The 13,264-nt window shown below is 44.8% G+C and overlaps 1 protein-coding gene across 1 annotated transcript; it reads right to left on the bottom strand.

Annotated features, from left to right (window-relative positions):
* Positions 1-9,381: 9,381 nt before the first annotated feature.
* On the bottom strand, positions 9,382-11,535 carry LOC121872990 (MFS-type transporter SLC18B1-like). Its single transcript, XM_042376191.1, has one exon. The coding sequence runs from the start codon at positions 11,323-11,325 to the stop codon at positions 9,931-9,933; it is 1,395 nt and encodes a 464-aa protein (XP_042232125.1). The 5' UTR covers positions 11,326-11,535; the 3' UTR covers positions 9,382-9,930.
* Between the last annotated feature and the right edge of the window lie 1,729 nt (positions 11,536-13,264).

Here is a 13,264-nt window from a genome sequence, read left to right as displayed (position 1 = left end):
CCGTAGTCATGCACATCAATACCGCCACCACTCCAGTGCAAGCCCCAGCAGTCACAGTGGGTGCCCATCCTCTCCAGCTGGTGTAGTCTGCCAAACTCCTGGGTGTAACTATAGACAACAAACTTGACTGGAAGGCCCATGTAAATAACACAGTCAAGGCAGCCTCGTACCGTCTCTACATGCTACGACGACTTAGGTCACTTGGGACACCCACGCCAGAGCTGAGGACCATCTACAACGCCTTTATTCTCCCCAAACTAACGTATGCGTCACCAGCCTGGTCGTCTTCTCTCAACTCCACCCAACAACGTCAGCTAGAGAAGGTACAGAAAAGGGCCTGCAGAATCATGCTCGGCGCAGAATACTCCGGCTTCACCAACGCTCTCTCCACCCTGGAAATGCCATCCCTCAGTGACCTCCACCACCAAGCACTGGAAAGGTTTGGCAGGGGACTACTGCACCACCCTTGCCATCGCCACCTCCTGCCACCCCCCACCCAACTCGCGCAGTCCGCCACTACAACAAAATTCAGCCCATAAGAGCCCGCACCGATAGATATAAGAACAGCACCATCCCATCTATTGTTAAAATAATAAACAACTCCTGATTTATGTACTGTACAGCCCTGTAAATGTATTCAATGCATATTATATCATTATGTCTAAATCAAATGTAAGTCTGTATATTTCAGTCACCGGCTGCAACTCTATTAATAAACCGTTTATTATTATTATTATTATTATTATTATTATACATATATATTATATTATTATTATTACATATACATATACACACACACACACACACACACACACACACACACACACACACACACACACACACACACACACACACACACACACACACACACACACACCTTAGCCTCCTCCTTTACCATCATGGAGAACCTCACACGATTAACAACGCCTCTCACATCCTGAACCACGACCTCAGAACTAACAAACAATATCACCACAATATACAACCTAGATAGCGAATTACCCTCATTTGCAAGTCAGGCTGGAGCACGCCATGTTTGGGGGGTAGTCAGCGGTGTGTGAAGGAGGCGCCGTAACCCTCGTCTTGGTTAGTGTGCGGCCCGAAGCTTACCAATACGTCTTACCTTATTCTGTATTTGTTTTTGGTTATAATTCTTGTCAGTATATATGTTTGCATTTGTTCTTAAGCGCATCAAAATACTGTACTCTCTCTCTCTCTCTCTCTCTCTAGAGGTACGACTGCACAAACTCTAAAGGAATAAGACAGAGACAGCTATGTGCATTATACGAGGAAAAGGAGAACGTAATGCAACAAGGGAAGCTTCATTTGTCACGTCACAGCTGTTTTTGGTATAAGACATCCACCATCAGCCATCACAGTCAGACATCAACTTTATTGAATCTAGGAACCAGCGGCAGCATCAGCGACACACACTCCCTACTTCCGGCCGTCTTATAAAACGATCCGAGTCAGGCTACACAGAGACATGGTCGTAAAGCTATAAACTGTTAACAGCTGACCACCACACACCTTCTTTAACCACTTGAGATAAGTTCTGAGTTGTAGCACACAGGTAGAGTGACAGCTTCATGATAATGAGTCAACACACTGTACCTCACCATGAATCTTCTTCTTCCTGCACCTGTATCAACACCCTGAAGTAATAACAACACAACTAGTACACACACTGACTCCTCAACACCTCGAGGACCACCACCAGGAAGGTTTCAGTAAACATAACCTTGACACATCAACACAAGGATGACAAACAAACCATCGTAAATGGTAATACATATAACAATGTTTACAGCTGGGGTGTGATGTCAATACGGTCACCACCATGACAACAATGCCAACACCAACACGGTAACTCTTGTGCTCATCTCCTCCTCTTTGTTGGTACCCTCATGCAAACTACGCCTGACTAACTTTCGCCTGACTTCTGCCTACAGTGGCGTTGAACAAAGATAGGCTTATGACTCCACTTAACGAAAAAGTATAGATGAATATAAACGATACAATTCATCTTATTGATCTTAGTTATTATAATTTAAAACATAACACATACATAAGACACACCACCACCACCCGGCTGTGTGTTGGTGTGTACTCGTATAGTGACTGACGGTCTGTGTAGCAGTGTATACAGTTTACACTAACACACACAAACACTGACCAACTTCGAGAAATCCTACAGTATCTCGATAGTAAACTTATTAAGTAAGTTACCTGGAGTTTACCTAATGTTTACCTGTGTGGGTGTGAGTGTTGACCTGGGTGAGTGTAAGAGTGTTGGTAAATATAAAAGAGATGCGGATGAGAGAGGAATCTACACTTAATAAGGCAAACATACATAATACCTGTGGTGGTTGACCATACGAGGAGGTGAGGGGGGGAGAGAAGGTGAGGGGGGGAGAGGGAGGAAGTGAGGAGGAGGGGAGGAGAGAGAGGAGGAAGGAGGAAAGTTGAAGGAGAAGGAGATAGTGGAGAGAGGGAGGGGAGGAGGAGGTGAGGGAGTAGGAGGAGGTGAGGGAGGAGGAGGAGGTAGGGTGGGGGAGAAGAGAAGCTGTGTGAGGGTACTGGCGCGGCCCACTCCATGCATGAGAGGACAAGACTAAGCTGAAATACCACCTACCCTAACCTAACCTAACCTAACCTAACCGAACCTAACCCAACCTAACATTAATCTAACCTAAACCTAACCTAACATTAATCTAACCTAAACCTAACGTAACTTAACCTTAACTTAAGGAACCAAATGGCAGCCTAACCTAACCTATGACATATAAAGGTAGGATTGTGTCGGGATGTGTTTGTCGAATTATTCACCTTCACTGCCGCCAGACACCATGTTAGCGCGTGGGGTGGGTATAGAAGGCTCACTATCACCACCACCACCACCACCACCACTAACACCGCCTCCAACACCACCAATGCCTCCAATACCACCACCAATGTCACCACCAATGTCATCACCACCACTACCATCAACGCCACCATCAAACAACCATCACCACAACCACCACTACTGCTTCCAACGTCACCACCACCACTAAGCCACTAAGCCAGGACTATACAAGGAGCTGAATAATACTGCCTTTCTCGTCCTCCGCAGGTGAGCTCTTTTTATTAATTCATTAACAGGTACAGGTGTAAGTTTAGGTACAGGTGTAAGTTTAGGTACAGGTGTTAGTTTAGGTACAGGTGTAAGTTTAGGTACAGGTGTAAGTTTAGGTACAAGTGTAAGTTTAGGTACAAGTGTAAGTTTAGGTACAGGTGTAAGTTTAGGTACAGGTGTGAGATTAAGTACAGGTGTAAGTTTAGGTACAGGTGTTAGTTTAGGTACGGGTATAAGTTTAGGTACAGGTGTAAGTTTAGGTACAGGTGTGAGATTAGGTACAGGTGTAAGTTTAGGTACAGGTGTTAGTTTAGGTACAGGTGTAAGTTTAGGTACAGGTGTTAGTTTAGGTACAGGTACAGGACAAATAACACTTGGTGATAAGGTTTGAAAATAACAACTGACAAACACTTGAATGGTGGCGTGAGGACCAACACACTGAGGGTTGATATGATAACCCGCCACCAGGTCCGTGATACAACACAACAGAAACACCGAGAAAAAGTGCAAAAGAGGGCAAGCAAGATTATTCTCTCCCCTTCCTACTCCACATATCAAGAAGCGCTCAACACACTGACCCTCTCGGCTCTCTCTGACCATCACCACGACCTCATCTGCAAATTTGGTGAGAAGCTACTGCACCATCCTCGACACCGGCTCCTACTACCACCCGAGATCCCTCGCCCGAGAATTGTTGTTCGACACCACAACCGCATTCAGCCCATACAAGCACGAAATGATCGCTATAAGAACAGCCCAGTCCCAACCATTGTAAAAATTATCAATAACTTGTAATCAACCAGTGTATTCACTCCCAGTCAATCTTACTTTTTGCACTGTCACTATGTTGAAATGCCCTGTAGTTTGAGCTTCTCCCCACCTAGTTATTATATATCATATTTGTATCACTTATGTAACTTGTATATTATTTGTAAATCAAGAGACCCATTCCCCAATTATGTAACTGTATATTTTCAGCCTTCCGCCTGCCATGCTCTTTCAATAAACCGTTAATTATTACTATTATCATTACTACACACATTTGAGGGATTAATACATGTGATTTGTTTTTATAATATATTGTAATTAATGTCGGCCAGTAGTCAGCGCTGCCCCCCTAAGACGAGAGAGTTAATTGTTCCGGCGTTGGCGTTTTACTCCAAGTGTGAACTGAGTTAATAACGTTACACAATGGCCAGGGATGACTTAGGATGTTTGATGGGCGAGGGTCGCAACGACGCACATCAGTTTGTCCTTGTGATGACCCTTGGTGCCGCGACGTCAGGTCCTCGCCTGGCACTAACTACTGTAGAGCGGCCATAACAGTGAAGAGTACTTAGCCTAAACTTACACAGACTGAACAAAGGAATATAAACACAGGTATTATGAAACTGTGGAGTCTCCGCCATCTCCTTTTATCAATATATGGCCACATGACCTTGAGAAGTACCCTGTGAGGGGCGTGTGTGTGGGGGATACTGTGTGTGTGTGTGTGTGTGTGTGTGTGTACTATTTAGCCCGTGGCAGTGGTGGTGGCGGTGCAACGCAGCGCCTCCTAGATCTGAAAACCACACCGCCTCGGCCCAGGACACAACCCATTCGCGGATGGTCACTGTTTACTGTGACAACATTTATCTCTGAACCTGCCAAGGACGCACCAGGACAAGCTGCCACACCACCATACATCACAGGCTTCTTAAAAATTATTAAATTACTTATAATCCTTAACTGACATACACACACACACACAAACATCTACATTATCACCAGTGAGGAAGAAGGTGTTGTCGGCCTATATCATCAAGTTGAAAGTTGTTGACTCACCGGACACAAACACGAACAAATCAATTAGTAGATCTGACAGTAGTTACCGCCAAGGTCCTGTGGCAGGTGACGTGGAGGTGCTGTACACAATATAATGACACGTATCGTCTTCGTGAACTATAGTTAATGAATCAAAGGGACAGAAGGTGTACCAGCACTGTGTGTATAGTAAGGCATCTGTCCGCCCAACACAGGAACACCATAATACAAGTTAGTCTTAAGTTGGATACATTTGTTTACGTTCAGTAGCTTAGTTTGTTTAAGTTAAGTTAGGCTAAGTTAAGGTTACGTTAACTACTTTAGGTTAGGTTAAGTTAGGCAAGGTTAGGTAAAGTTAAGTTAAGGTTACGTTAACTACTTTAGGTTAGGTTAAGTTAGGCAAGGTTAGGTAAAGTTAAGTTAAGGTTACGTTAACTACTTTAGGTTAGGTTAAGTTAGGCAAGGTTAGGTAAAGTTAAGTTAAGGCTAACTGCCTGAAATAGGTTGGTTAGGGTTGTTAGTGTGTTGCTATAAGCATGCTAACCACTTTAGTTAAAGCATAAAGTAGTGTGTGCTTGCTATGTCACGTTAACTACTTTAGGTTGTGTTGTTGGTAAGTGGGTTAGTAAAGTTAAGTATGCCATGTTAACCACTTTAGGTTGCTGGCTAGGTGTGCTGTCAGATAAAGCCGTTGGTTACATGCTAATTCACTTTTAGGTTGTGTTGTTGTGCATGTTAGTGTGCTGGGCTAAGGCATAGCAACTACTTTAGTTAGTTGGAAAGAGAAAGTATGCTAAAAGGTTATACACGTTAACCAGCTTTGAGTTGTGTTGCCAGGCGCTGCTGGGTGTGCTGGGTTGCTGCTTCGCGTTTAACTACTTTAGGTTAGGTTAAGTTAGGCAAGGTTAGGTAAAGTTAAGTTAAGGTTACGTTAACTACTTTAGGTTAGGTTAAGTTAAGTTAGATTCAGTTTGGTTAGGTTAGGTTAAATTTGGCTACCAGAAAATCGACCCACCCCGACTACTTAACTCAATGACGGGTGCATATCTCCATTAACCTTCCTACTAACTACTGCCACATGTGTTATACTCTCATAACACACCTTCACACACCTGTCACTACGATCAAACTCAGGTGTGTGTCTCTTTTCCCTCACGTAACTATGCAGGTGTCTCCACAACACAGGACCGTCAGCCCCCACCCACAGCACGAAGGAGTGAGATCTGGAGAGAGAGAGAGAGAGAGAGAGAGAGAGAGAGAGAGAGAGAGAGAGGTCATCTTAAAGGTGCGGAAAGTGAGGTCTTCTGGAGGTAGGTGAGGAGAGAGGTAGGAGGGATGAGAGGAGGGAGCTAGGGAGGGAGAGGTCATCTGCTGCTGTACGTGGGCCTATCCTTGTGCTTCACGACCAAACTTGAAGTCTTCCCTATAAACGACTAACCTTATCATCCGTCATCATCATCCACATCATCCATTGTCACACGAACCACCAATCATTCTCACATCACCCACACACACACACATTATTCATCTCCCTTATCTTCAAATTCATCATCCACACCATCCAGTGACGCCTATATCACCCACCCACCGCCGCCCACACCGCCCATATGCATAACCACCCATGACATCCAGTAAGTCTTACCTGTGCTTACCCCCTTGAGTGTGGTACCATCTCCCTTCCCTGATCACAGTGACTTAACCCCTATAAAATATATTAACCCTTTCAAGACGATAGATTAATCCATTAAGAACGATGATTTAACCCTTTTAGGAGGCTGGTTTAATCATGTAAGAGAGGTTTAACCCATAAAGGAGGGTGGTTTAACCTTATAAGGAAGGACGGCCTCAAGGGGTTAATACAGTACAAGAAAAGAAGGTGGGGGGGGAGGGAGGGAGGGAGGGAGGGAGGGAGGGAAGACTACAGTGTGGTATCCCAAGTGCACTACACAATCCATCCTGACAAAAACTCAACACCAAATCAATAATAACAAATTAAAACCAATTCCCATCACCGAAATCATCATCACCATCACGACCATTTGATGACCACTGCCCGGGTTAGCCATGATTACCTGATGAAAGTTCTCTAAGTTGCACAGTCTCTTGCAGCCTCTCTCGTCATGTTCTGAGGTCCAGATCATTCTTGGCCTACTACCTCTGTCTCTCCTCCACATACAAAGTTATACAAAGTTTCAACCCATCAATAGCTACGCACTGGGTCTCCTTCCTTCTCTCCACCTGCCCGGACACTCTCAGCCCCCCAACCCCTCCACCAAAAATATAATCAGTGGACAAACTCCCATTCGTTTATACCTGCATTGTTAATTAAGTTACAGTAAGTTCTATTCGGTACGATTTTTCTCCCAAACTAAATACTTAATGACTCTTTCGTCCGTGGGATAACGTGTATTTATGGCTCTGAACACACTCTTACACACCCCTCTATCTAGATAGCTTCAGCGTTGAACAATTCCTGATCTTTAAACTCTATAATTATCAAACAATTTATGATGTCTGCAACGCCTCAACTATCAATCAAAATTCTAAGTCTTTACCTACATCTTTATTGTTAGTACACGTTATTGCATTGTTCTATTTACTGTTATTCATTATTATTTCCTTAAACCGTTCATTCGTTCACTGTGCCGAGAGCAGCGGGGAGAACAGGGTGTGAGGAGCAGGCGAGACACAGCTGAGTGGCCGGCACAGCCCAGGGCACCATGATGGAGAGAGAGGGAGGGAGGGAGAGAGAGAGGGAGGGGCGAGGTGGTTCAGGTACTGGCGCCACTGAACCGGTCTTCCCCTCCTCCCTCTCTCATCTCCCGGCTTGGTCTATTCTTCCATTATTTATGACGTCTGGAAGCTGTTACCGAGGAGCTGTGCCTGATGCTGACAACCTGACAGCTGGAACTCCTCAAGGATAACAGCAAACGTTGATAAAGTTCTCCGCCATCCAGCAACAATCACCTCTCTCGGCCTCATCCGCATTCTTATTCTTACTCCACTTTTTTTTTTTTTACTCCCGTTTTCTGGAGGCTGGGGACCACATACAGCCGATGGAAGATATAGAGAAATACAGCTAAAGCAGTACATAATAGTGGCCTCATTTCCTCAATTAAAACTAATATAACACGTAAATATATCCTTATATCTTCAGTTCCAAGCAAGATTCCAAACTATGATGCTCGGCCTTGTGACAGTCTCTCGATAAGGTGGATCACTCCTTCGTCAGCGACCAAGTCTCCCAGAAGCACCCAAGACAGGGGGGGAAGGTGGTGGGTGACACGCACAATGAGAGGTGTCCCTCCCCTCATCTCTCCTCCGCCTCCCCCCTCCCATTTCTGCCTCCTCCTCCATCCTCTCTCCCTCTCTCTCTCAATCACACACCCTCCTCCCTCCCCCAAACACCTCTCTCTCCCCACACACCCTCCTTCCTCCTCTCCACTCCCTCCTCCTCCCAAACACCTCTCTCTCCCCACACACCCTCCCTCCTCTCCCCAAACACCCTCCTTCCCTCCTCTCCCTACACACACCCTCCCTCCTATCCACACAACCCTCCCTCCCTCCATTTACCTACACTTCATCTACCTGTTGACATAATTAGCGATCACCAGCAGGTAAGTCTTTCATATAAAAACATCCTCAATACTGTGTGATTATTCCTTAAACTGTTGTCAAGGTAAACACATAATAATCCCATTTCTCAACCTTTCTCGTGGTCAGTAAATAATCACGTTTGACCCAGAATTAATAATATACTCTCAATTACCATCATTATTGTGTTTAATTGACCCTATCAGTCATTACAGGTCATCATTCTTGTGTTTAATTGACCCCACCACCAGTCATTACAGGTCAGTATAGTATTTCCATCGGTAATATATAATTTCTTAAGGTATTCAGCCATAAAGAACAGTCTGGGCTAAAGCTTCATAGACTCTTATAATATTATTTGTGTTTCGTGAAGTTTATATATATTTATTATAGTTTTACCATCAGTAGAATATAAGTCATTTTCTGAGGCAGTTTTTGTTCTATATCAGCATGTTAAGTCCTCGTATTTATTCACAGGAAAAAAATAAAGTCGAGTGAGTTTGGAAAATGTGAGTGTCTTAGTATTTGTCGTCAGGTGAGAAAATGTGTGGAGGCTATTAAAAATAGTAGTAGTAGTAGTAGTAGTAGTAGTAGTAGTAGTAGTAGTAGTAGTAGTAGTATTTCAGGCTTCCCCTTGGTTTAGTAGTCATTACTTTCTTCTTATGTTATAGTAACTTTAAATAACCCGGATGTATAGTTTTCTCTTACAGCTCATTTCATCCCTTGTGGAGATAGAGTGAACCTATGATGTATTTGAAAGACAAAATGATGAAAAAAATAATATTAAAACTTGTGTGTGACAAAGACGTGTCATTGTCTGTGTAATATACTCCGAATAATATATAGGGAGGGATAATAATAAAGAGTTTACAGATTTTTCAGTTTCATTTCATAAGTTACACACAACATTCTCATTCAATTCTAACTCCGTACATCAACAACCTAGGTAGTGATAAGAGCCCGTGTAGACAATACTTATAACAACATTGAGCAGTAGGTATGAGCACCATTAGGACAATTAACAATATTAAGAGAGACCTATGAGGGTACCATAGTTTGACATAACTACGTACAGCACAGGAACAATAATAAGGCTCCAGGAAACACCCGCCTTCCACCTGCTTATCCTGACCTAATACTGGCGGGTCGGCCGGACACCTGTAACTCAGACAACCAGTAGGTGAAGGTACCGACTGATGACGTCTGGTATCAGTAGTGACGTGGTGACCTATTCGCGAAGATGTAGAAATCATCCAAAATCTTGTTTCGGTTGAGGGCAGCCACAGCTGTACCATCTTCCCCTGGGTGGAAGTAGTGGTCGCCATGTTGATAATAAATCAACCTCCAGACACCGCTACTGGATGCCTGACACTTGCGAGGACTAGTATATTACTCACTGAAGGAAGATGTTATAGTCAGTAGATGTAGTATTCTTCAGACGTATCCGACGCCCCGCTGAAATAAGATGAATCAGATATAGAGCTGAAGGAGTTCTTCTTGGTGGCGGTGATGAGGGAGGCCTTCTCGGGGTCACTCTTTGCTAAACTCTCGTGGATCTTGATGTACAGACCTGAGTTACGCTTCTTCTTGGTGCAGCACATATTGAGGATGAACGATATCGCGACGATCAAGTGAAGGGCCACCACGAACACCGAGGCCCAACCGAAACCAATCCAGTCAAACAGCGCCCCTGCAGCTGACGGCCCGATGAAGGCGCCCAGGGCAAAGGTGGAAGTCCAGAGTCCCGAGACGAGGCCGTAGGTCTCAATGTCGTCAGGGAAACCGTTGACGACAGCATCTCGGTGGGCGCTGGTGAAGGTGGCAACGAGTTCGGCGCCAAACCCAGTACCATGCAGGACGAGGGCAAAGATGCACAGCGGCAGTGTCGTGGGGATGGGCAGGAACGGCGCTGGTCCTATTATGATGAAGGCAATCATCACCATAAAGGACCCGAAGATGACTACGATCCTGGGGTTGATGCGCTTGTCACACAGCCATCCCCACAGTGGAGCGAAGAAGCCGTATGTAGCGCCGTTGAGAACAAACATGAGTCCCAGCTGGAAGGGTGACAACTTGAGGGGGCGTAGGTGGGGCTCCAAGGTTGCTTGCAGGAAGCCGATACTGATGGAAGAGGCAATGATGGCGTAGGCAGCGAGGGCAATGGCTGGGACCTTTATCAGCGAGATCATACTGCCGCTAGAGCCTGACTCGCCTTTGAACTCAGAACTATAAGATGGCAGGATACAGTAGGTTAAAGATGCGGCACACAGCAGCATACAACCCAGGGTGACGAAGGGCAGAGTGTAGCCACCCAGCTCGAACAACGCCCCGCCCAGCGTAGGACCCACGATCATACCCAGGCCGAAGCAGGTCTCTAGGGAGGCAAAGGTGGCACCCACGTTATCAGGGAACTCCTTGGCGATGATGCTGAATGACGCCGTCAGGAAGCCAGAGTTGCCCATGGCCTCTACGATTCGGATGGCGAAGGACAGCCCAATGAAGACATTGGTGTCATTTATTCTATCCAAGAATCCAAACATGATGCAAGTGGTGGCGGTGGTGAAGATGCCGGCGTTGAACATGAACTTGGGACCGATCTTGTTCAGGTAGTTACCGTAGATGGGACTCACGATGAACACTGTCAGCTCGAAGATACCGAAGACGAAGCCATATTGAGTTGGCGTCGCACCCTTCGACTCCGCCAAAATGGGATAAAAGGGAGCTTGCAGAGATACGCAGACGGCGCTGCAGAAGTCGGCGATGGCGAAGACGATGAGGGTGAGCCATTGTTGACGAGTGTATTTACCCATGGTGAAGTTAAGTAAAAGTGGTTGTGTATAATTGTTAGAGATTGCGGGAGCCTAATCCCTAGTATTCAGATGGTTTCTTCAACCACACTTGGGTTGTGGAAGAAGATGGCAGACAAGGGGTGAACGGTCGATGTTCAATAAGAGAACGGTGAAGCTCTCAGTGACCGTCTAGGCTCCCGGGCGAACTGCGCCGAGCTGAGGCATCCTCCTCAATTTATAGGGATTCTGGTTGAGGATGGCGGAGGCACGATCGTCGAGCATCCTACACTTTCTTGTTAGTTTTCAAGGACAAAAAATACTGACGGCGAAAACAAACGCACTAACCATTTACCCATAACAACATAAAAATAAAGCAAGTTTCACACAAAAATACGGACATTAAACGTTAAGAAATACGACTTTCTAGATGTGTGGCAGTCAGGGTGAGCCGCTGACGTACCCAGGGTAGAGATAGGCCCGTGGCAACAAGAACCTCCACTGCCTGACGCCACTCTGTCGTACTCCCCCGATAAACAAAGGTGGCGAGAGCTTGATCCACTAACTGAGGAATACCCCTTCGGCAGGCAGGCAGGACGAGGAGCTGGGCAACACGTAAACCTTACAATAATCTTAAAGACTATTGATCTGGGTGTACAGTACTTAACGCAATTACAACAGACAGTACTCGTGTGTGTCGAGTCTTTCATTAGTCGTGAACCACCAAACTACCACTACTTCTATCACCACCACCGCTATTACTCTTACCACCACAACTACCACTACTACTACTACTACTATTTCTACCACCGCCACTACTGCTACCACCACCACAACTATTACTACCACCACCACAACACTACAACTACTACTTTCAAATATTCTTTTCTCTCATCATCATCATTATTATCCCTCTATTTCTCTTCATCTTTACTCCTGTCTCCTTTATGTCTCCTCGTTCGTATTCTCCTTCATTCCTCTATTTCTCTAACGTCCGTGTTTTCACCGTGTGTCCGTGTATATTTAAGTGTCCGTATATTTCAACTTGTCCGTATCAAGTGGCTGTATCAAGAGCCCCTATATTTCAATATGCCAGTGTCAAGTTGATATCGATATTGAAACAGATTATTTAGCCAGAAGAACACAGATACAGAGTCGATTAAAAAATCCTAATATTAACATGGCTGAGCCAGTTGAGAACCTGAGCTCTCTTGTAGGCACCTGATATATATATACTGTACATTTATCTCAAGGAAGTATTATGTAATATTTAGTATCATCTGGAATAATACACATAACATGGTGGTAATAAGAACATATCAGAAGGTTACCGCGGTTAATACTTTGTTATTTATTTATTGTGTCAAGTGAACGTATAATTCAAACTGTCCGTATATTTCCGAGAAGAGTTCATGTATTACCATGTATGATGACAGGTGTTCAGGTGTAAAAAAATCAACTCCTGTAGACGAGTCATCACCACGGTAACTAATTAATCTAATCTTGTCAGGTTAAGTTCCCCCATAGACCTTGGATTAGGTTAGGTTAGGTTAGGTTAGGTTCCCCCAGCCACCCAACGATGAAGTGGCAACTAATTTACCTTCACCTCTCCCGCTCTGACCTGACCCAGCACCCGTCCCTCCTCTCACCTGTCCTGTACTGTCAACCTGACCTGACCTGGCTGTCAACTCGGTTACTAACAGGTAATGTGTTTATTCCTTCACCCATATATGCCTGCTGAGAGTTCGTTCTTATAATGATTGACTTCAACACAATGAATCACCTAATAAATAAACCAAGACGCCATTAAGACCAGGAGGATAATGTACACTGACCACAAGTTATACTCCGTGAAATTGGGATAATGATTGTAAAGTAAAAGTTATTTTCAGTGTAACCTAACCTAACCTAACCCCCCAATTAGTTTAAGGGTGGTTACTCTTTAGGTGAACTTGGCTGGGAA

Source organism: Homarus americanus, unplaced genomic scaffold (assembly GCF_018991925.1).
Source record: "Homarus americanus isolate GMGI-L3 unplaced genomic scaffold, GMGI_Hamer_2.0 scaffold11022, whole genome shotgun sequence".
Taxonomy (NCBI): Eukaryota; Metazoa; Arthropoda; class Malacostraca; order Decapoda; family Nephropidae; genus Homarus; species Homarus americanus.
Note: the sequence above shows the minus strand (reverse complement) of the source record. Positions and strands in the feature narration are given on the sequence as shown.